The sequence below is a fragment of the Eublepharis macularius genome, chromosome 2 (genome assembly GCF_028583425.1).
Source record: "Eublepharis macularius isolate TG4126 chromosome 2, MPM_Emac_v1.0, whole genome shotgun sequence".
Taxonomy (NCBI): Eukaryota; Metazoa; Chordata; class Lepidosauria; order Squamata; family Eublepharidae; genus Eublepharis; species Eublepharis macularius.
In genome coordinates, this window is record NC_072791.1 from 45,874,210 (window position 1) to 45,895,405 (window position 21,196).

General features: G+C 42.5%; 1 protein-coding gene across 3 annotated transcripts in view; it reads right to left on the minus strand.

Annotated features, from left to right (window-relative positions):
* YLPM1 (YLP motif containing 1) overlaps positions 1-21,196 on the minus strand; it is a 70,089-nt gene that overhangs the window by 40,107 nt on the left and 8,786 nt on the right. For 2 of the 3 annotated variants that reach the window (XM_054970827.1, XM_054970826.1), the window contains exons 2-6: positions 19,853-20,083; positions 8,916-9,110; positions 6,949-8,165; positions 3,288-5,399; positions 2,164-2,278 (exon numbers count right to left, since the gene is read on the minus strand). In XM_054970827.1, coding sequence (XP_054826802.1) covers positions 2,164-2,278; positions 3,288-5,399; positions 6,949-8,165; positions 8,916-9,110; positions 19,853-20,083 — 3,870 coding nt within the window. The remainder of the gene's footprint in view (positions 1-2,163; positions 2,279-3,287; positions 5,400-6,948; positions 8,166-8,915; positions 9,111-19,852; positions 20,084-21,196) is intronic. The other variant, XM_054970828.1, reaches the window with a different exon arrangement.

Sequence of the window (21,196 nt, forward strand, 5' to 3'; positions counted from 1 at the left end):
CATATTCCTTACCCTTACCTGTTCCTTTTTCTTATGACACAGCCCTGTAATTTGGGTAGAAAGCCCTCTTGAATAATTCTGTTTTGCATAGTTTGCAGAAAGCCAGGAAAGTGGGAGCTTTCCTGACCTCCTCAGGCAAGCCATTCCACAAAGTGTGGGCTACCACAGAGAAAGCACATTACACTGGCAGTTGTTGATTTAGCCCAACTTCAGGGTGGCATCTGCAGAAGGCCCTGTTCAGATAAGCAAAGCTGCCATGGTGGAATATAGGGAGAGAGGCAGTTCTAAAATGTGTGGGGCCTAGGCTATAAAGGGCTTTGAATGTAATAGTCATGAATTGAGTCTTTTAAGTGATAATAGCAAATGGAGTGACTGCATAATGGGAATGATATGCATGCTCCCTTTTGCTCCTGAAAGTAAATGAGCTGAAGTGTTTTGCACCAGCCGGAGTATCTGAGTTGATTGTGAGGGGAGACCTATGTAGAGCAAATTACAGTAGTCTAGACTCATTACTGTGGTATGAATCCAAGTAGCCAGATTAGCCATGTCATGGTAGGGGGACATCTTCCAGGCTAGTCTAAGTTGGGAGAAGGCCTTTTTTGCCACTGCATTTACTCGCAGCAGTGTTGGATCCAGTATAACCTCTAGGCTTTTCACTAAGTCAGCCAGGATCAACTGGACCCCATCAAAGGTTAGAAGCAGAATGTCTTTCAAGATCTCTGCTTTTCCAACCAGCATCACTTTGATTTTCTCTGGGTTCAATTTCAATTTGTTTGTTTTCAGTCATTTGACAACAGCTGTCAAGCAGCGACTCAGTACCTCTACAGCATCACCAGGGGATTTGTATAATGAGACATAGAGCTGGGTATCATCTGCATACTGATGACATCCACTGCCACATCTATGAATGATTTCTACTAAAGGCTTTACATAAAGGTCGAATAATGTGGGGGATAAGATTGTACCTTACAGAACCCCACAAGATAATTCCCACTCTGAGGACAGCTGCTCTCCAATAGCAATCCTTTGAGTTTGTCCTACGAGGAACAATTTAAAATACTACTACTACTAAAAATTTATATACCACCCTTCAGGACAACTTAATGTCCACTCAGAGCGGTTTACAAAGTATGTTATCATTATCCCCACAACAAAACACCTTGTGAGGTGGGTGGGGCTGAGAGAGCTCCAGAGATCTGTGACTAGCCCAAGGTCACCCAGCTGGCTTCAAGTGGAGGAGTGGGGAATCAAACCCGGCTCTCCAGATTACAGTCCCCTGTTCATAACCACTACACAAAACTGGCTCTAGTCCATGATGCATCCCTTGATACCTACTTCTGCCTGCAAACGTTTCAACAGGATGGCATGGTCTACTGTAACAAAGGGTGCAGATAGATCCAGAAGAAGCAACAATGAAGCATGGCCTTTGTCTACTTTCAGAAGGAGGTAATCAACTAGAGCTGTCTCTGTCACATAGCCTGGCCTAAAACCAGATTGAAAAGGGCCCAGAGCACAAGAATTATCCAAGAAGGCCTGAAATTGGTCAGCTACTGCTCTCTCAACCACTTTGCCCAGAAACAGCAAATTAGAGACTGGGTGAAAATTGGCTACATCATTATTGTCTAAGGATGTTTCTTAAAGTTGTGGGCAAATGACTGCCTCTTTGAGAGGCTGAGGGAAGTTGCCTTGAGTTAGTGACTGATTTATGGTAGACATCAAGGGCTCTTTTATGTGGTCATTACAAGATTTTAGTAGCCAGGGTGTTGCTTTATTTATAGAAACTGTGTCAGGGAGTGCAGGACAGGATGCTCCTTCTCTCACATGGACTTATCCCTACAGTTGATCTAGGTGGAGAAGTTTACAAACATTCGAACTTTACAATCAATTAGGAAGCCCATACAAAACATATTTATTAAGCCAGGCATAACTTTTTTACTGGGATACAAGTAGCTTTCAGTTTTAGCTGCCTTGTGTTTTTATTTGATTGTTGATGGTATTATGTTAATAGAGAATTCTGGTTTTGTTGACAATGATTTATGTCAGCAGTCAAACCAACTTTGAGCTTATTTTCTGGAGGAAAAAATAATAACTCTTCAAAACAAATACACATGCACAATACAACAAATTTACACCCACACAGTAAATCCTTGGCAGTTAACTTACCTGAAAGCTCTCCTGCCTAGGAGCTGCTGTATTTTGCACTCGAACCATTTCCTGTGGTGGCAGATCATGCTCAGGAACAAAATCTTGCATCTTCTGCATCTGTTCTTTCTGTTCTCTGAAGAGCCAAGAAATACAGCATTTGCCATATAAGTATCTCTTTTAAGAATCCATACTGACATCAATAAAATATACAATCTACCAAATTTGGCAAATTAGTGCCAAAAATGAGCTGCCAACACTTTGCACTCATCCCCCAAGATGCATTTCTTTATACCCTCACCTAAAAGTAATTGTTACTGTTTCTGAGAATATGAACTTGGTTCTGAAAGAAAGAAAAATTGTAGTCCTCACTAAGAAACCCTTCAGATCAGAATCTTAATATACACAAACGAACCCAGTAAGTGGCAAAAACATTCTACCACAGGAACATACAGATTTTTAAAAATCTCCATATTTCCATTATTTCTCCTATCTCTATTATCAAGCAAACAAGACTATGTCAAGACACATCAACTGACTTACAGAGAATCTAATGCATAGGCAGGACATGGCATTGTAGAGCACATAATCTGAATACAGTTCAATGTTTCAGAGGATGGTTTTCAGCTATTCATTTATATTAAAACAGAAATGGGACTTCTGCATTATTTGCTGTATGTGAAGAAAGTCTGCTTTTACAACCGAATCCTTGATTTTGCTTCATCCATTCACAAGGAGGCATCACAATGAATGATAATTCATAGGGGAGGCAATAGCTGTCCTCTGAACTCTTCTAGCATTACTTTCCATATGAATCAGGAGAGAAAATGACTTTTCTCCATGAAACATGAAAGATCAATGATCAACCAATCATTTCTACAGACTTCTTCCTTCCATAGTGCCCCCCTTGCCTCTAAAAATACTGCAGGTCTGCATGAGCATGGTTCTTCTGCTCAGCCCAGATCCCGGGATAACAGTAATCATCGTCAATTAAGGTACCCAGAAGTTTTCTCTCTTATCTATTTTGAGTAGCACCATGATTTTAGTTAATGTTCTGGGATGGAAGGAAGAAAGAGGAACAGTTGTTATTATGGACTGGGGGAAAAGAGTTTTTCTATGATAAACAACAAGAGCAACCAGCTCACCTTAGCATTTTCAGCTCCTGGGCAGCCTTCAAGATTATTTCATGTTGCCTTTGACTAAGGACCATTACTCCTCCTAGTGACTGGTCAGAAGCTGAATTTGGCTCTTCTCTCAGTATGTCAGATGAGAGTGGTGGCAGAGGTGGCGGTTCCAGATGATCCACTAAAGATGGAAATCTATCCATGTCCTCTGGATACCACTTGTCTGAAAGTCTTTTCCTCTCCCAATCATTCCTGTCAGGAGGAAAATCAGATGGCTCCCTCCATGTATCTGGGTACTCTCTGATTCTGAGTTCCCCTCTGTCTCTTGGATCGCGGTCGAAGAAATCTTTGTCTCTGTCCTCCAGCCATCGCTCTTCACGATACCTGTCCAAAGGAGGAAGTGGCGGAAGGGGAGGCAAAGGTGGGAGAGGGGGTATGTCTAGATCACGACTCAGTGTATCTCTGTCACCCAGTGGTCTTATGTAATCTCTGTCCCAGTTTCTTTCAAATTCACGATCATATACATCCAAAGGTCTTCTGATCCTGTCTAGATCTCTGTCCATCTCCCTCTCTCTAACTGTTGGCCTCTCCCAGTCATCCCAAAATGGATCTCGTCTGTCAAGGTCAGCAGACAATGGAGGTAAAGGAGGAAGAGGAGGGAGAGGTGAAAGAGGGGGCAATGGACGACGATGTGCTATTGAATCATCTCTCTCATATGGATCAGGAGGATCATCACGATATCGGCGGTCACGATCAGGCCAGTATCTGTCATTTTCCCAATCCTCCAATCGTCTGCGCTCTAATGGAGGAACATCTCTGTATTCAAATGGATGTCTTTCGTCTATGCCTGAATCCCCATAAGCCCACGGAGGCCTGTGTGGTTCCTCACGAAATGGAGGTAAATTTTCAGTATTGCCTCCAAGGCCTACATCATGCCTACGAGGCTCCCTTTCCTGGCTACCAGGCCTTCTGACTGGGTCTCTGTCTCGGCTAGTAGGTCGTCGATCTGGGCCTCTCTCTCTGCTACCAGCTCTTCGGCTGGGGCCCCTTTCCCGGTTACTTGCTTGCCGATCCAGTCCCCTCTCCCGGCTACTAGGCCGTCTGACTGATTCTCTCTCCCGGCTACTTGGACGGCCTCTCTCTCTGCTGCCCATCCGATTACCTGACTCTCTATCTCTAGCTGGCAACCCTCTGTCTTGACTCCTGGATCGCCGACCCTGTACTCTCTCCTGCTTTCCTGTTTCCCAGCTGCCTGACTGTCCCTCTGGCAGCTTCTCGTGGATTTCTGACCCACTATTTAAGCCTCTGCCAGGTATGTCTCTAGTCTGACCTCTACCTCTACCCTGCATTCCCCTCCCCCTGGCATTTTCTAGTCGGGGCTGGCCTCTACCTCTAGTATCTTCTATTCTACTCTGGCCCCTGCCTCTACCAGCTGGTCCTTTTGCTTGATTATCTCCAGGCTTAATTTGTGTCCTTGCTCTGTTGTCCAGTTTAGATGATTCCTTGTTCTGATTATTTTCAGATGAAGTCAATTTACTGTCTGTGGAGTTCAAGTCTTTATTTCCTAGTCCGGGAGTAGGTAGCAATGTTTTCTTCCCTCCTGGTTTTGGAGGATGAGTAGAAACTGATGATGGATGAGCAGCTGCTTTGGATGCTTCTGTCTGCAGCCCAGACTCTGAGGTGCTCCATTTTTTTGCTTCTGATGTTACTTCTTTGCCATCTATTCTGGATGTATTTTGGTGTACATTAGACGGGCCTTTACCTGGCTGAAGTGGACCAGAATTTTTTCTATCTAGTGGAGGTTTAGAATGAACCTCCACTGCCTGACTGCTTCCCACATCACTGAAAGGATCATTACTGTCTGCTTGAGGATGCTGCTGTCCTAACATAGGCGTGGACCCACGCCACCGTGGTCCACTTGATTGGGAAGCCTGCGTTTGTGATGTGCTTGGAGGAGAATAAAATGCTGCTGCTGGACCTCGGGGGATTGCCCCTTGTTTGCTGGAAGATCCATCCATGTGCTGATTTTGAAGCCTTGGCCTTGGCCCTTCTAAACGTTGGCCTTGAAAATGGGGCCCTCTCTGTCTTGGAGTTTCAAATCTCTCAAAGTTCCTTCCTCGTGGTCCATCAAATCTGTGTTCAGAAAGAGACATTTTATTTGAGCAGGACTCTGAAGGGGTATAAAATCTCATAAACAACAAATAAATCCAAGTAAGACAATTTAAGAATCTGCCAAATTCAAGCCTCATGAAGTAATAATGATCCATGATAATAACAAGAAAACTTGAAATGACTTACATAACATACATATAGATAAACTCAACAAAACAGGGTTAGCATAGTATGTGACAGAAGAAGCCCAAAGCCTAGTCAAATGTTGCTTCCTGAATGAAGCCTGACAAAGAGTGAGTCTTGGGTTCCTACCCTCATGCTCCATCCTCTTAGATGGAAAAGAACATCTGACCCAGCAGAATGCTACATTAATCTGTTCAAGGAGATTCAAAATGCAGTATTCTGCTGGATCAGGTGTCATTTTGGTTGGTGAGGAAAGCAGAAATGAGGACAAACACAGGTCTGTGTGACTGTGAAACTCCCTCCCTCTCAGACCACATCCCCAAACAAATGTATGCCCGATTCCACAGTTAAAGAACACAGAAGTTTAGAATTTCCGAAAGAATTTTAAATATAGACAACTTTGATTAAAATGATTCAGTTTAGAAAACTATTGGCTATTTTCTATACAGAATTTTTTTAAAGTTTATGTTAATCAAGTACAGAAAGACATCACATGAGGTGAGGGAAAATAGTTAAGACAAGAGACAAGAACAGGTTATATATGTGAACAGCCACTTTTTAACAATGTACCCTTATACTCTATTTATGCATTAGATGAGAAAAGTTGTTTTACAAACAAGACCACAGAAAGTAACAATCAAGCAGCTCATCTGAGACTCGAGGTTCTGATATCTGAATGTTTGTCTTGGTACAACAAAGGAAAATATTAAGATCTATGAACACTGTCATTTATATCAGAAACATAGCAGGAAAAGGGTAAAATACCCTCTCCACCAGTATCACAGCTCAGACACAATTCAAAGCCCTCCTCTAGCCCACACTCCATCTTGTACCTGCGTTTAGTAAAAATAAAAATTTCAGAAGATCTAATCACTCACATGACATGTAGTCTGGCCCTTAGATCACCCTTAAATCAAGGTATTTATGGGGAAGAATTTTTGTTGCTTTGCTACATGAAAGCAGTAATTCTGATAAAAGGACACCAACTTCAAGAAAGTACTGGATGTCCTGCAAATTGCTCTTGATCACCCTGCAGAAAAACATTAAAGATGTAGCCCTACACACATGAGCACACTTGCAATTGGTCTTAGTAGGACAAACGGGCCTGTGCTACATATTGTTAAAGACTATAATACACAATACATTTCAGTCCAGAAGGAATAAATATTTGTTTGATATGTACAAGTTGACATCATTATAAGTCACATGACCAAAAAGGGAGCTCACTGGTGGGCAGTGATCATTACAATGCGGACAAGCAAATTCACACTGTTTCATCTCTACAGTGCTAAATATTGTAAAACTATATTTAAAATAAAGCTAACAGTCTTTCTGCTACACAGTTGTACAACAGTGTGTGAGAACTATAAAGGAGGAAAAAAACTACCTTGGACCCCTGGGACCATCAAAGCAAGGCCCTCTGGGAGATTCAGGAAACCCAGCTGATCTCACTGGTTTGTTCTGATAGGTGGTGGTGGTGGTGGTGGTGGTGGTGGCTACAGATGACGAGGACATTGTAGAAGGGAGCTTTCCTTCAGCGGAGCCTAGTTCAGATGAGACAGAACCAAATGGCATTGCTTGTTTGCCCAGAGGAACGCAAGAACTGCCTTGGTCAGAAGAACTAGCAGATGACATAACATTTGAGTGGTAAGGCAAAGTGGTAGATGAATCTGAAGCTTTATAAGAAAAAGAAGAAGGGGCAGGAGTAGGAAGTAGAGGAGGCCTGGCTGTCTCGATGGCTTGGGAGGTGGTAGGTGAATCAGTCAATTTAAATGAAAAGGAAGCAGCGGCAGGGGTAGGAAGTAGAGCAGGCCTGGCTGTCTCAATGGCCTGGGAGGTGGTAGGTGACTCAGTCAATTTAAATGAAAAGGAAGCAGAGGCAGGGGTAGGAAGGAGAGCTGTTCTGCCTGTCTCCATGGCCTGGGAAGTGCCAGAAGAATCAGTCATTTTAAATGAAAGAGAACTAGGGGCAGGGGTAGGAAGGAGAGCTGTCCTGGTCGTATCCATTGTCTGAGAGGTGGCAGGTGATTCTGTTGCTTTAAATGTATAAGGAGATGTGGGTGTAGGAAGAAGAGCTGGTCTGGTCATCTCTGTTGTATGGGAAGTGGCAGGTGACTCAGCTAATTTAAATGAGAAAGCAGCTGAGGAAGGAAATGCGGTTGGCCTTGCAGTTTCAGTGATTTGGGTGCTCTGAGGACCAGATTCTTTGGGAACAGATATATTAGATGCATGAGGGCCAGAAGAGAACCCGGTGGATGCCACAGACAGGGTTGCTGAGGGCAAAGTAGAGGGCATAATGGGCATCCCACCTTGACTAGTTTGAGAATATGGAGAAAACTGAGGTGGAACAGTTGTACTCCCAGTATATTGACTGTTCATCTTCCGAAGGGATTTCACTTTCTCCTGCAAGTGGTTCTGAGTGACTTTCATCTGCCCCTGCCACATCTTCCACTGTTTCTCGCATTCATGAAGCTGGTCCTTGTGAGGATAGGCCTGGAGCTGATCCTGCCACTGCTGAAATTCACGTTCCCACTCTTTATAAAGTGGTAGGAATTTTTTATGCTGTGTCTCGTAATGCTGTAGCTGCATCTCTGCTGACATTGTCTATGTGAAACAGAATGTGATAATGAAGGCACATAAGCTAGGTTTTATAAACTTGAACGTCTTTAATTTAGTCAATGTAGCATCTACCATCTTAACGTAGACCTACCATCTTAAACAAAACAATGACTATTGTCACTGTTGAATTATTACTGCGCTTTGATGGCGAAGCCATACATTGGAGCCTGGGAAAATGACTTTCCTCACCCCACCCCATTACTCTCACATGAAGTGTCTATCATTTATTTAGAAAACATTTAAGCCCTCTCTCCAGATACCTGCCCAAGAAGGCTCACTAAGTTAAAACAATATAATAAAATCATGCAAGTGACAAAACAAACATAAAAACTACTGTAGTTTTCACTCTGATCCTAAACATATTGCTTAAGTCCCATTGAAGTAAACAGGAATTCTTTCTACATAATGCATTTCAAACTAGAACGGCAGTATGAATCCCCCCACCTTTCTGTTGGAATGTAACATCTGAAGAAGAGAACAAGAAGCTAATGTTTAAAAAGCAGGCAAAGGTCTACACAGATAAGAGACCATTATAAAGAATATCTGAAGGTATCTGAAGAAGGGAGTTTTGACTCTTGAAAGCTTATACTCCCAAAATCTTGTAGATCTCTAAGCTGTCACTGTACTCAAATCCTGCCATTATGAAGAATAATCATGCTCATCTTTAAAGCACAGCAACAACTTCAGTAAAGCAGCAGAAAGTAGGAATCAAATCCTATTATTTTAATGACTCACAGGCAAAAGTGGTTGTTGTTGTATGATCTGCTGATAACGATGAAGAATTTGTTGCAACTGTGCATGCTTTTGCATAATTCTCTGGTACTGGAAGCCCACTCGCTGCTGTGGATGCTGCTGCCATTGGGTTGCTGCTGCCTGCAACTGCTGCAACCTCAAATTTTCCTCAGGATCCTCTGGTGGTTCAAAGTTCAGCTGAAGACACAAACAAATGTCAGAACCAAAAGAAAGTTTATTCAAACATACAGCACTGGAACTGTATAGCTTTCATCACTGAAGATACTGGCATATGGGTTAGATGCAATCAATCACAGAGCAAATTCAAGGAAGAGATCTTTGCCACACTACCCTTCCAACTGCAGTCCCATGTCCCCAGAAAAATAACTCCTGGGGATCACAGGACCCTCAGGAATGACAAGAAATGTGATCAAAGGACTACAATGGGAAGGGGAAAATCAGCAGATTTCTCTTGTACAAGCTGTTTGCTCTGCTCATGGAACAGTGAGAATGGGCAATTCCTTTCAATGATCCCTTCTGGCTATAAACATACATCCAATGCTGCTCTTCAGACAAAGGATCCCTTCCACACAGCAAAGATTCCTTCTGCAGGCTTCCTGAAGCATGGGATTTCTTCTATAATGCAAAGATCCCTTTTGCAAACTAACTCTATTCATGATCCAATGTATTTGTGTGCGCCTGCTGATTTTTCCTCACTAGGAAATTATACTGGTTCAAACATGCCATTATAGAACTGCATTCCCCAAGCATGAACTATCAGTACACGATACAGCTGGATTATGTTTCTGGATTTTCAAAAGAAATCATTAACAATTTTTATTACATTTTAAAGCTTTCACAGAGTTTCACAGTTACCTAGATATAAACTTCTATAAAACATACCTAAAGCTGAACTTCTGGCTTGGGAGCCAGGATATTTTCTAAATTTCATTCATGGAATGTGTTCGTAAGTACCAACAAAGCCATACTGAGATCCATTAACTTTATTACAATGTATTAAACACTGAGCACTAGGTGAAGACTAATGAAGAGTGCAATCCTAGACTCAGTTACTAAACTCTAAACCCAGTGGAAACCAATGGTCTTAGACTTGAGCAACTCAGGAGGTTAGACAGTAAATGCTACAACAAAATAAAATAAATCAACAGAAAATAGCACAGAACAATGGTGATTACCACAGAAACCAGCTAGAAAAGCATCCATGGAAATTGTGTGCAATAATTTATTTTTATTTATTTTACTTTATTTATACTCCACCTTTCTACCCAATGGGGACCCAAAGCAACTTACATCATTCTTCTCTCCTAGTTGTATACTCTAGCCACTGTGCAACTTTCTTTAACAAATGCATATTCAAGTAAATATGCTTTCAACTCTAATCTTGTATCTGTTATCATAGAAACTGCAGACAGCTAACCCAATCCAGTAGAAACAGAACAATCTAACAGGTACTAGATCAGATACCTGGCTGACTAACTCTCTTATAGAGTATGTTATTGTATAAGAAATATCCAAATTAGCACCCAGATCATACTAGGAGAAAGAATAGCAATTTCAGATACTGACAAACTGTATTAACAAATGAACAGAATGGGTGACAAACTCAAGAATTACAACTTTGTGGAGACCTGGAGGCCTATTTTAGACGCCTAAGACTGAAGGAATTTTTCAACCACTCCACTGAACAAAACGATGAACAAAGCACTGAACAGACACCATTACAGCAGCAATCACCCTCCCAACCCAGCAATGCACAATCATCGTTACAAAGCTCCAGAAAAAAGAATCCCACATGGACACCCCCCGAGGGCTGCAACTCCTCATTGAACTTTTACACTGAATGCTTCCATCAACATACCCAGGCTGAGATAATTGACAAACAACACCACTTAAAGCAGAATCTCAGCCGTGCAGAAAGAAATGCCATAAACAGCCTCCAAAATAATTCTGGCATCATAATTAAGGAAGCTGACAAAGGCGGTGCAGTTGTCATCATGGACAAACATAACTACATACAGGAAGCAGAGAGTCAACTCTCCAACACAACATTCTATAAAATACTACCTTCTGACCCTACGGAGCAATACAAAAGAGAACTCAATAAAATATTAAAGACACTCCCCATGGACATACAAGAACGTATCCATGCGGACACACCCCAGGAACCACGACCAGGAACATTCTACCTATTACCCAAAATCCACAAACCAGGTAACCCAGGACGCCCCATTGTTTCAGGAATTGCTACTATCACAGTAGGAGTCTCAGGATATATGGACTCTATCCTCTGGCCCTATGCCACCAGCACACCCAGCTATTTACGAGACACTACTGACTTTCTCAGGAAAATACAGTCCATTGACAACCTACCAGATGATACCATCCTAGCAACCATGGATGTGGAGGCTCTGTACACCAATATCCCACATGCAGATGGACTGCAAGCCATCAGGAATATTATCCCGGACAAAACCACAGCACACCTTGCCACTGAACTTTGCCACTTCGTACTCACTCATAATTACTTCAAATCTGGTGACAGTTTATATCTACAGGTTAATGGCACAGCCATGGGCACACGCATGGCACCACAATATGCTAACATATTCATGGTGGACTTGGAGCAATGCTTCCTCATCTCCCATCCACTGGAACCACTCCTGTACTTAAGATTCTTGAATGACATCTTCATCATTTGGACCCATGGGAAGGAAGCCCTTGAGAGATTTCATCAGGACTTCAACAACTTTCACCCTACTATCAACCTGAGCCTGGACCACTCTACACAACAGGCACACTTCCTGGACACCACTGTACAACTACATAATGGACAGATAAATATCACCTTATACCGGAAACCCACCAACTGATACTCATATCTACATGCCTCCAGTGACCACCCTAAACATACCACTCAGTCGATTGTCTACAGCCAAGCCTTACGTTACAATTGTATCTGCTCCAATGCTCTTGATCGGGACTCCCACTTAAAGAGATTTACAACAAGCATTTTTGGGGCTACAGTACCCACCCAATGAAGTGAGGAAACAAATCAACAGGGCCAGACTAGTACCCAGAAACAGCCTGCTCCAGGACAAACCTAAAGGAACTAACAACAGAACACCACTAGTTGTCACCTACAGTTCCCAGCTCAAACACATCCAATGTATCATCAGTGAGCTACAACCCATCCTGGAAAATGATGCCTCACTCTCACAAGCCTTGGATGGAAGACCTCTCCTTGCCTACAGACAGCCCCCAACCTTAAACAACTTCTCACCTACAACCATCAATCAGCTAGCAGAGTCACCAACACAGGCACCAGACCCTGCAACAGACCCAGATGCCAGCTCTGCCCTCATATCTACCCAGGAAATACAATTACAGGACCCAATGGCGTCAACTACACTATCTCTGGCTCTTACAGCTGTTCATACTCCAACGTGATATATGCCCTCATGTGCCAACAATGTCCATCTGCTCTGTACATTGGACAAAACAGCCAACCTCTGCGCAAAAGAATAAATGGACACAAATTTGACATTAAAAATGGCAACATCCAGAAACCAGTGGGAGAACACTTCAATCTATCAGGACATTCCATCAAGGACTTAAAGGTCACTGTAGTTCAACAGAAACCTTTCAAAAACAGAATCCAATAAACTCCGTTTCAACATAGATCTCTTCACTTTAAACATAAATTTATCGGCTGTCAGACAGGAACAAGACGTTTCTTCTCAATCTCAATTACCCATGTAGATTCTCCCATCTGTCTGTCTAAATTTATGTTTAAAGTGAAGAGATCTATGTTAAAACGGAGTTTATTGTATTGGCCGTTGAAGAAGCCTAATTTACTGCGAAACGGGATAATTTAGCCTGGCAAGCCCGTTGCCAATTTCCCGTCGGGAGCAGCCAAGATTCACAGGCGCTCCCCTTTCCTTTTGTTGTCGGCTTGCTTGTTGCCTTAGTTACGAATACACATTGGAGTAGCTACACAACAGTCTGTTGGCTCATTTTTTCGACTTGCCTTTTCTTGGTTTGTGATGTTCGGACCGTTCCCCTCGTTTTCTTCGCCGTGGTTTTGGGCCTACCTGAAAGGTAGGTTTTAGATTGTGGTGCTGAGGGATTGCTGCTTAGCCCCTTGACATCTGGCCTACAGGGTCCCACAAGGTTCCATCTTGTCCCCTCATGCTTTCTAATATGTATATAAAGCCACTGGGAGTGGTAATCCAGACATTTGGGCTGATTGGCACCAATATGTGGATGACACTCAGCTCTATCTTGGACTTCCCGCAGATTCCAAGGAGACTGTGTAAACTGAACAGGTGCCTAGAGGCAGTTTGGTGATGGATGAGGGCTAACAAACTGAAACATAATCCTGGTAGTGGGAATCGGAATGTATTCTGTTCTGGATGGGGTTGTACTCCCCCTAAAAGAGAAGATTCATAGCTTGGGGGTTGTTGCTGAACCAGGCTCTCCTGTTAAACAGGTAGCAGCGGTGCCCAAGGGAGCCTTTTACCAGATTCTTTCTTTTAATTTAATTTTTAAATTTTATTAGTGTAAAACAGGAAACAAAGCAAACAGAAGGAAAAAAAGAAAACAGTGCTGGCTACAACAGGGTCTCCTGCAGGTGCCACCCTGCATATGGGTGAAATCAATAGCAGCCCATATACGGGCTTTTTCTGTAGTGATCCATGGAATGGCCTGTCTGAGGAGGTCAGAAGAGCCCCCACTCTCCTGGATTTCTGTAAACAATGCAAAACCGAATTATTCAAAAAGGCTTTTTACTCAGATAGGAGGGCTGTATTGTAGAGAATGGGTCTCAAATGCGTTGCTAATGAGTTAGGGAACACAGACTTCACCATTATGTTGCCTTACATACTATCTGTTGCTTTAAATATGTGCTCCTATGAGCTATCTGTGCTTTGTGTTGTCTAATATCAGTCCTAGAATTGCTTATGTTCTGTTTCAGCATTTCTTCAACTCTGTATTGGATTCTTGCTAATCCTATGTCTTTGTAAACTTGTATTTATTTACTCTGTGGCACTGTTTATGCAAATGTCCTTGCTACTGACTGTACGAATCTCACACCTCGGACTATAAATGACATTAATAAATGCAAAAACACTCTACACACATCTATAAAAAATTCCAAATATCTAAAAATAAGTCCATATACAATTGCCTTCTCCACGTGATACATTCAAATGTTGGCAAGTTTATAAGATCTTCAACCCAGTGATTTATAGAAAGTGGGCTTTTGTTTTTCCAGTGTGCCTTTCACCAACTGCAGCCCTTTCTGGGCAGAAAAAATCTTGCTACTGCATGCCCTGATAACATCTAGATTTGATTCCTTTAGATTGCTGCAATGTGCTGTACATGGAGCTGCCCTGAATACTGTCCAGAAGCTTCAGTTAGTACAGAATGATGTGGATTGTAGGAACCATATCACACGAGTTCTTTCCATCTACACTGGTCCCGTTTGCTTCCTGGCCCAATTCAAGGGGTTGGTATTGACATTTAAAGCCCTACACAACCTGGCGCCAGCATACTGTAAGGACCATCTACTTCTACATGGACCTATCCTACCTCTCCAGTCCCCTTTGGAGGCCCTGTATCACGGGCTGGGCCAGCCCAAGCAGAGTGGTTCAAGTCCAAACCTTAAGGCCAAAGTCAAAGGGGAGTTCCAAGAGCAAAAGCCAAGTCAAACCGGTGGTCAGAGCACGAGATAAAGCCAGGAGTGAGTCCAGAGTCCAAGAGCGAGGTCAGGCACAGTCCAAGGTCAGTCACCGATAGTGTCAGGTCCAAAAGCAGGCACGGGCAAGGTTCACAGAACACGGAGTGGTTGCAGGCAGTAGACACGTTGCTTCCACACCCAGCAGTTCCTCCAGACTGGCGCTTATAGCCAGGCGTGGTTTTCAGCCAGCTGCTGGGGCTCTATCCTGCCACTACTCATCGTCACTCTCCAGCAGCTGGCGTTGGCTCAAGAGGCGAGCACTGCGCCGTCTCTCCTGCAGTTCCAGTCTCTGGCGCTGCCTGTGGCGTTCCTTGGGCGTGGGTGAACCTGGGGGGGTGGAGGCTCTTGGCTGCGCTGCACCTGTAGAAGTCCCTGGCTGAGCTTCCTCTGTAGTATTGGAGCTAGAGGGTGCTGGTGCCTCAGCTGCTGGCTGTAAGCTCTGATCAGCCAGCAGCTGTTGCTCCTGATTGCTGGCTTCTGCTGAATCAGGGCTAGGGCTGGCTACACAGGGCTCCTCTTCTCCTGAGGAGTCCTGGCTGGCTACACAAGGCTCCTCTCCTCCAGAGGAGACCTCACTCTCAGACTGGGCCATGACACCCTGCTTCAAGTGGCCCCACCATCTGAGGGCCAAACTACACGAGATGCCAGACACAGGTCTCACAAGCTTACCTGGGAAGAGTAGTCTTTAAAAAAACCCAGCCGCTCAATGTGATTCTCAGCCAGGGAGAATCGCAACTGGAGGGAGTGTCTCTCTCTCTTTCGAAAACCCTCCAGGAGCTCGGGAGGGAGAGGAGAATGATGACATAAGAGAAGGAAAGAAAAAGCTGAGGCTTTTTGCAAAATCCCAATCTGTCTCATTGTTCTTCCTCCCACTCACCATGTCCAAGCTCCAGGAGGAACACCGAGCCAAGGGTATTGTGTGTGTGTGTGTGTGTATGAGAGAGGGAGGGAGAGGGAGATGGGGTGGGGGGAGAGAGAGAGAGCCTGCATGTCTCGTATAGTTCCACTCTCAGTCTAGATGGGTGGCAACGCAATGTTAGCTGGGAAGCATAGTTTAATCATCCCCACCTCCCTCTGACAATTTCAGGGAGGTGAAAATAAAACTAATAAACCTTCTGAAGAGCAATCTCCATGCCTTTGTTTTTTAAACTACTCTCATGTAGAGAGTTGAAATTGAAACTACACTTCTCAGCTAACATTGTGTCTCTCTACACTTGAGCATCCCTGTGTAAGATGTCTCATGTAGAGAAACTCCTGGTTGTGGCACCGAAACTGTGCAACTCCCTCTACAAGCACTTTCATCTGTCTCCCTCTGTTATTGTCTTCTACCAGCAGGTGAACTTTTTTGTTTTGTTTGGTGTTCCCTCACTAACTTTTATTAGCCCTCTTCTCTGTGTGTGTGTGTGTTTATATATGCTTATGTAAAATATTTAATATATATTTTAAATGCTGCTTTAAATGATTTAATATTTCACTTACTGTAATGTTTACTTCCTTGAGGATCCTAAATTTGGTCGAAAGGAGGTACAGAAAAGTTTAAAATGAATAATGAATTTCCGTTTGCACACTGCTAGATCCAAGCAATATCCTGAATTTTTATTCAGAAAGAGACTGAAATAATTCAAGAGATAAATAGCGCTATAATGAAATTGCAACAACAATAACAAAAATGTCTCTAGATCCAGAGGAGTTAGCCGTGTTAGTCTGTAGTAGCAAAATCAAAAAGAGTCCAGTAGCACCTTTAAGACTAACCAATTTTATTGTAGCATAAGCTTTCGAGAATCAAGTTCTCTTCATCAGATGCCTGATCAAAACTGGGCAGCCCAGTTTTGATCAGGCATCTGATGAAGAGAACTTGATTCTCGAAAGCTTATGCTACAATAAAATTGGTTAGTCTTAAAGGTGCTACTGGACTCTCTTTAAAAATGTCTCTAACAGCCATCCAATGGTCAGAAAAGACCTTGGCATAGTGATTCAAGGATTCTAGTACTGAGCTATTCTAGAGAGTTCTATGTATGTACCAAATAGATATATATTTTAAGTTGGGATAGAGAACTATGAGTACCTGACTACAGCACCAGCATGGATGCAGCCTGTATCTTGTGTAAAAGGGAAACTCACAGCAATAAATGTGGAAAACCTGTATTCGCCTGTGACACATGGAATCTCCATTACTAATATGAATGGGCCAACAATCATACCAGCAATACAATCACCATGGAAAGCCCCTTCCACATGGAAGCACCCTTTATCTCTCTACTATCCTGAAATATCTGTGATTGAAATGTAAAAAGAAATCAGATAATAACGAGCAACATCCCCTCTTCCTTTATAGCCTTTTTGTGAGGGTGGGAGGTGGGGCGGGGTGGGATAATTGGGCAAAAATTACCCAGAGCACTTCATGGCTGATTCGGGACTTGAACCCAAGTGTCTCCAGCCCTAACTGGATGCAGTAGCCCTTACACCAGCAGTGCACAGCATGGTTAAAAGGCATTAAAACCGAGAATATTCAAAGAACTTGGATGGCCTTCTAAAGCAAAACATGCAATGCTGAAGTCAACCTCATCATCGAAGAATAGATAGATATATAACACAGTTTTCGGAAGATGATTCAGAGGACACCCATGAAATGAAACACCTGTCAGCCTAACATAAGTCTGAAGTAAATTGGAGGAAAGGATGATTAAAGCTAGAACTGGCAAACATAAAAACAAGCTTTCTAAGCAAAAGCATGGGGATAAATCAACAGTCTTCAATCTGGAGGTATATAAGCAGTGGGGTTCCACAAAATCTGTAGTAAGATGTGATATTATTCATACATAATCTGGAAGTAGGGACAATACTGTCAGGTAGCCACTCTCATGTTTATCATCAAATTATTCAGGGACGTAGAATCCAAGAACATGTGAAGAATGACAAAAAGATTTCTTTAACTTAGGTGAATGAATATTTAGGGTTCTTGTTTTTCATTTGAGCGAGCGCACACGCACACACACGCACACACACAGAAAACAACCTTATACCAAGACAGAACACTGACCACAGTGCTCACTCTCTGGCTACAGCTCTCCAGGATCAGAAAAACTCTTACCTCAACACGTACTCCCTGAGATTTGTTACCTAAAGATACCCAGGATTGAACCTGAGAATCTGTGCATGAAAAGTACATCCCCTCTACCACTGACTCAAGAAAGAGCAGATAAGAGTCCCATGTACATGCCAAGTGACGGACAATGCTTCAAAAATCCTAACTTCACATGATGTCTAAATAGGCTGCAACTATCCAGGAAACAGATCTTGAGTAAACTGAAAGCATACATTCACCATGCTGCGACCCTAAAACAGGCAAATTCACTGCTAGGAATTACTGGGAAAGAGACCAAAAATCAAAATAAAGCAGCATGATGCCATTATATAAACCTATGGTGCAGAGTCTGCAGACAAAAAAATAGAATGGATACAGTTTTGACCACTCCATTTTACAAAGAGCATCAGAGAGCTGGAAAAGATACATTTATTTATGTATTTAGAAATTCACATGCTACCTCTCCAGAAGCTACTCAAGGTGGCTCACAGTAAAACAATACTAACAATCAAATAAAACATTAAAACAAGTAAAGCCTGTAAGATCCAGTCAATAAAAACCTGCAAGGACATAAAAAGCAGCAAACAATAAACAGAGCAGTCTAAAATGATCATCAGGCTTGGAGCAGACCACAACACAGCTAAAAAGATGGATCCACTTAATGAAAACCATAAAGAGCATTTCAAATGATCAAATCATTGGAGCACCTTACCTATGGGGAAAGTCTGAAGACTTCGACACTTTTTAGTGTATAAAAAAGGGTCATAATAAGGCTTTATAAAATTATGGTGGAGAGAACAAGAAAAGAAATTTCTTTCATCTATAATGTTAGAACTTGATGTCACTCAAATTTTTCTACTGATAGGCCAATGTACTACTTCACACAGTACATTTAGAATTCACTACCAAAAGAAACTCAGACAGTCAGTAGCTCAGCTGGCCTTTTATAGAGATGAGGAAAATTCACAGAGAACAGGTCCACGAAAAGGTATTAGTTTTGAAAACTAACTGGAACCCCCATAATAAAAAGCCAGTGGACCTGTGTTTGCAAATTGTTGGGGATAAACAACACGGAATCCTTATTATTATCATTAGCCACCTGAAAGTTTCCAAAAACATCCGGGCTGGGTACAGCTGGAAACAAAATTCTGAATTAGACAGGCCTTGGTCTGACTCACCAAAGTAAGCTTCTCCTCCTTAATGTTAGATCCCAGTATCAGTTACACAGTACTGGAAAAATAATGTTATAGGGCCTGTGCCTGGATCTCCAAGCCAATGCTGAAGGACATGGAAAGGATATTGTGTAATGTGATATCACTGATGGGCTTTACCAGTCTGATGTAAACCCAACATAAGCTCTGAATCACAATGCCGGTTTTGAGTCCTTCTACTCTGAAGCCTCTATGCCTTTCAGCATCCCTACCCGCTGACATCACTGCACAAACTAGAGTGTTACCAGCCTTGATCTTTAAGCCAAAATGGCTCTTCAGCCCCACTGAGAGGAAGAGCTGTGGCTCATTTGAGCTTCGCTGAAAAGTTCTCTTCTCACTCTATACTGCAGATGCAGGGCAAATTCATATACTCACCACAAAACAAATATACATCAACTTAACTTATATACACCAAACTGAGAGCCAGTTTGGTGTAGTGGTTAAGAGCACGGGACTCTAATCTGGAGAACTGGGTTTGATTCCTCACTCCTCCACTTGAAGCCAGCTGGGTGACCTTGGGTCAGTCACAGCTTCTAGCTCTCTCAGCCCCACCCACTTCCCAGGGTGTTTTGTTTGTGAACCACTCTGAGTGGGTGTTAAGTCATCCTGAAGGGCGGTATATAAATTGAATGTTGTTGTTGTTGTTGTTATTATTATTATTATTAAGTATGAAAAGAAGTCAAAAAGCTTTTCAGCCCTGGATTAGAGCCCCAACAGACCTGCAAATGGCTCTTATTAATCATCTTGGTGCTCTATAATGCCATGGCACAGTTTTTTTCCAGCAAGGCCTTCCAACTATGAGACATAAATTTGAAATGGCAAAGAGGGAAACAAATCTCTACGAATGAACACAATACACAGACTGACATCTCTGTGCACAGCCTACCTTGGGTTCAACAGATGACAAAGGAAGGTCATCATCTTTAGGATGTGGTAATAGGGGTTCGTAATGGTCAGAAAGCTGGTCAGAAAGAGAAATTTCCCTTTCTTCTTGCTTTTGCTCAGGAGTATCATTTGCAATGCCTAGATCTTGTGGCAGCTGCTGTCCCAGCGCATGTGCTTTTGCTCTCTGCTGCAGAGTAAGCAGATGCTGTTGATACCAATATTGCTGCTGTTCCTATAATAGAAAAGATGCAAGAAGAACAGTAGTTTCAAGGCTTAAATAAGAAGATCATATCCTAGAATTAAGATAGATTCATCACCTAGAAATGGAAAAAGAACACAGTTCATAAATAGAATAGTTGTCTCTTTTAAAGAAAACCCAGTTGGTACAGCAATAAACTTCAAAAGTTTGTCACCAAAATTTGAGTCTAATAGCATTTTAAAGACCAACAAAATTTTCTAGGTTATAAGCTTTAGTCAAAGCTCATTTTGTCAGATTTGTCATTTTCACCAAGGTTTTGGTTGTGGAACGTGTTGTAAATTGGACTTTCTGGATTTAAAATTATTTTAGTTTTGTTTTATCTATTTTATATAGCGATTTGGGTACCACTTTGTTTGGCAGAGAATGTAATATGTACACTTCAAGAAAATACATTTAATAAAATCTTTAAACGTATTAGAGACACTTCAGCACAGAAAACCACTTTTTAGAAGATCTGAGGTAATGCTGAGCGCTTGCAGAGAAAGCATTTTGTGTTTGTTTGGAAGCATTTAACCTTAAATGAAGCATATCAAACGTTTTATAACATCTAGAGGCAGGCAACTCTGTATGATCTAATCTACTGCACAGGTGATTTTCCCACTGGCCTGACCCACTATGTACCCAGGCACTTTTCTAGAACCCAAACGCTCCTTTATATAAAATGTCTCACAGTTGGCTTTCAAAGGAGAGGCAACAGGCACAGTAGGCTTTCACACACACAAACAGTGATCCTGGTGCTTCTTTGTTTTTTGACAGACTCTGCTGATGTGGGACTTTCAGCACCAGAACACCATAAGCATGCTCATGGAAACTGGTATGGACCTGAATTCTCACACTATGCCTCAAGCCATCTGCTTGTTGGCCACTGATTTAATAGATGAGGAAAAAAAGAAATCAAAGGCAGAATTATATAGTGGGTCTGATGCCCTAACCAGTGGTGGCTTATGGCCTCCCCAAAATGATGGTGCACGAAAATGCATCCTAGTTCTGCCCTAAGCTCCCAACATCTACTCCAACTTTTCCCACCTGTCCCACACACAATTCCTTCCCACCCAAACAGCTGTCTTTACCTCTCACACCTTTACA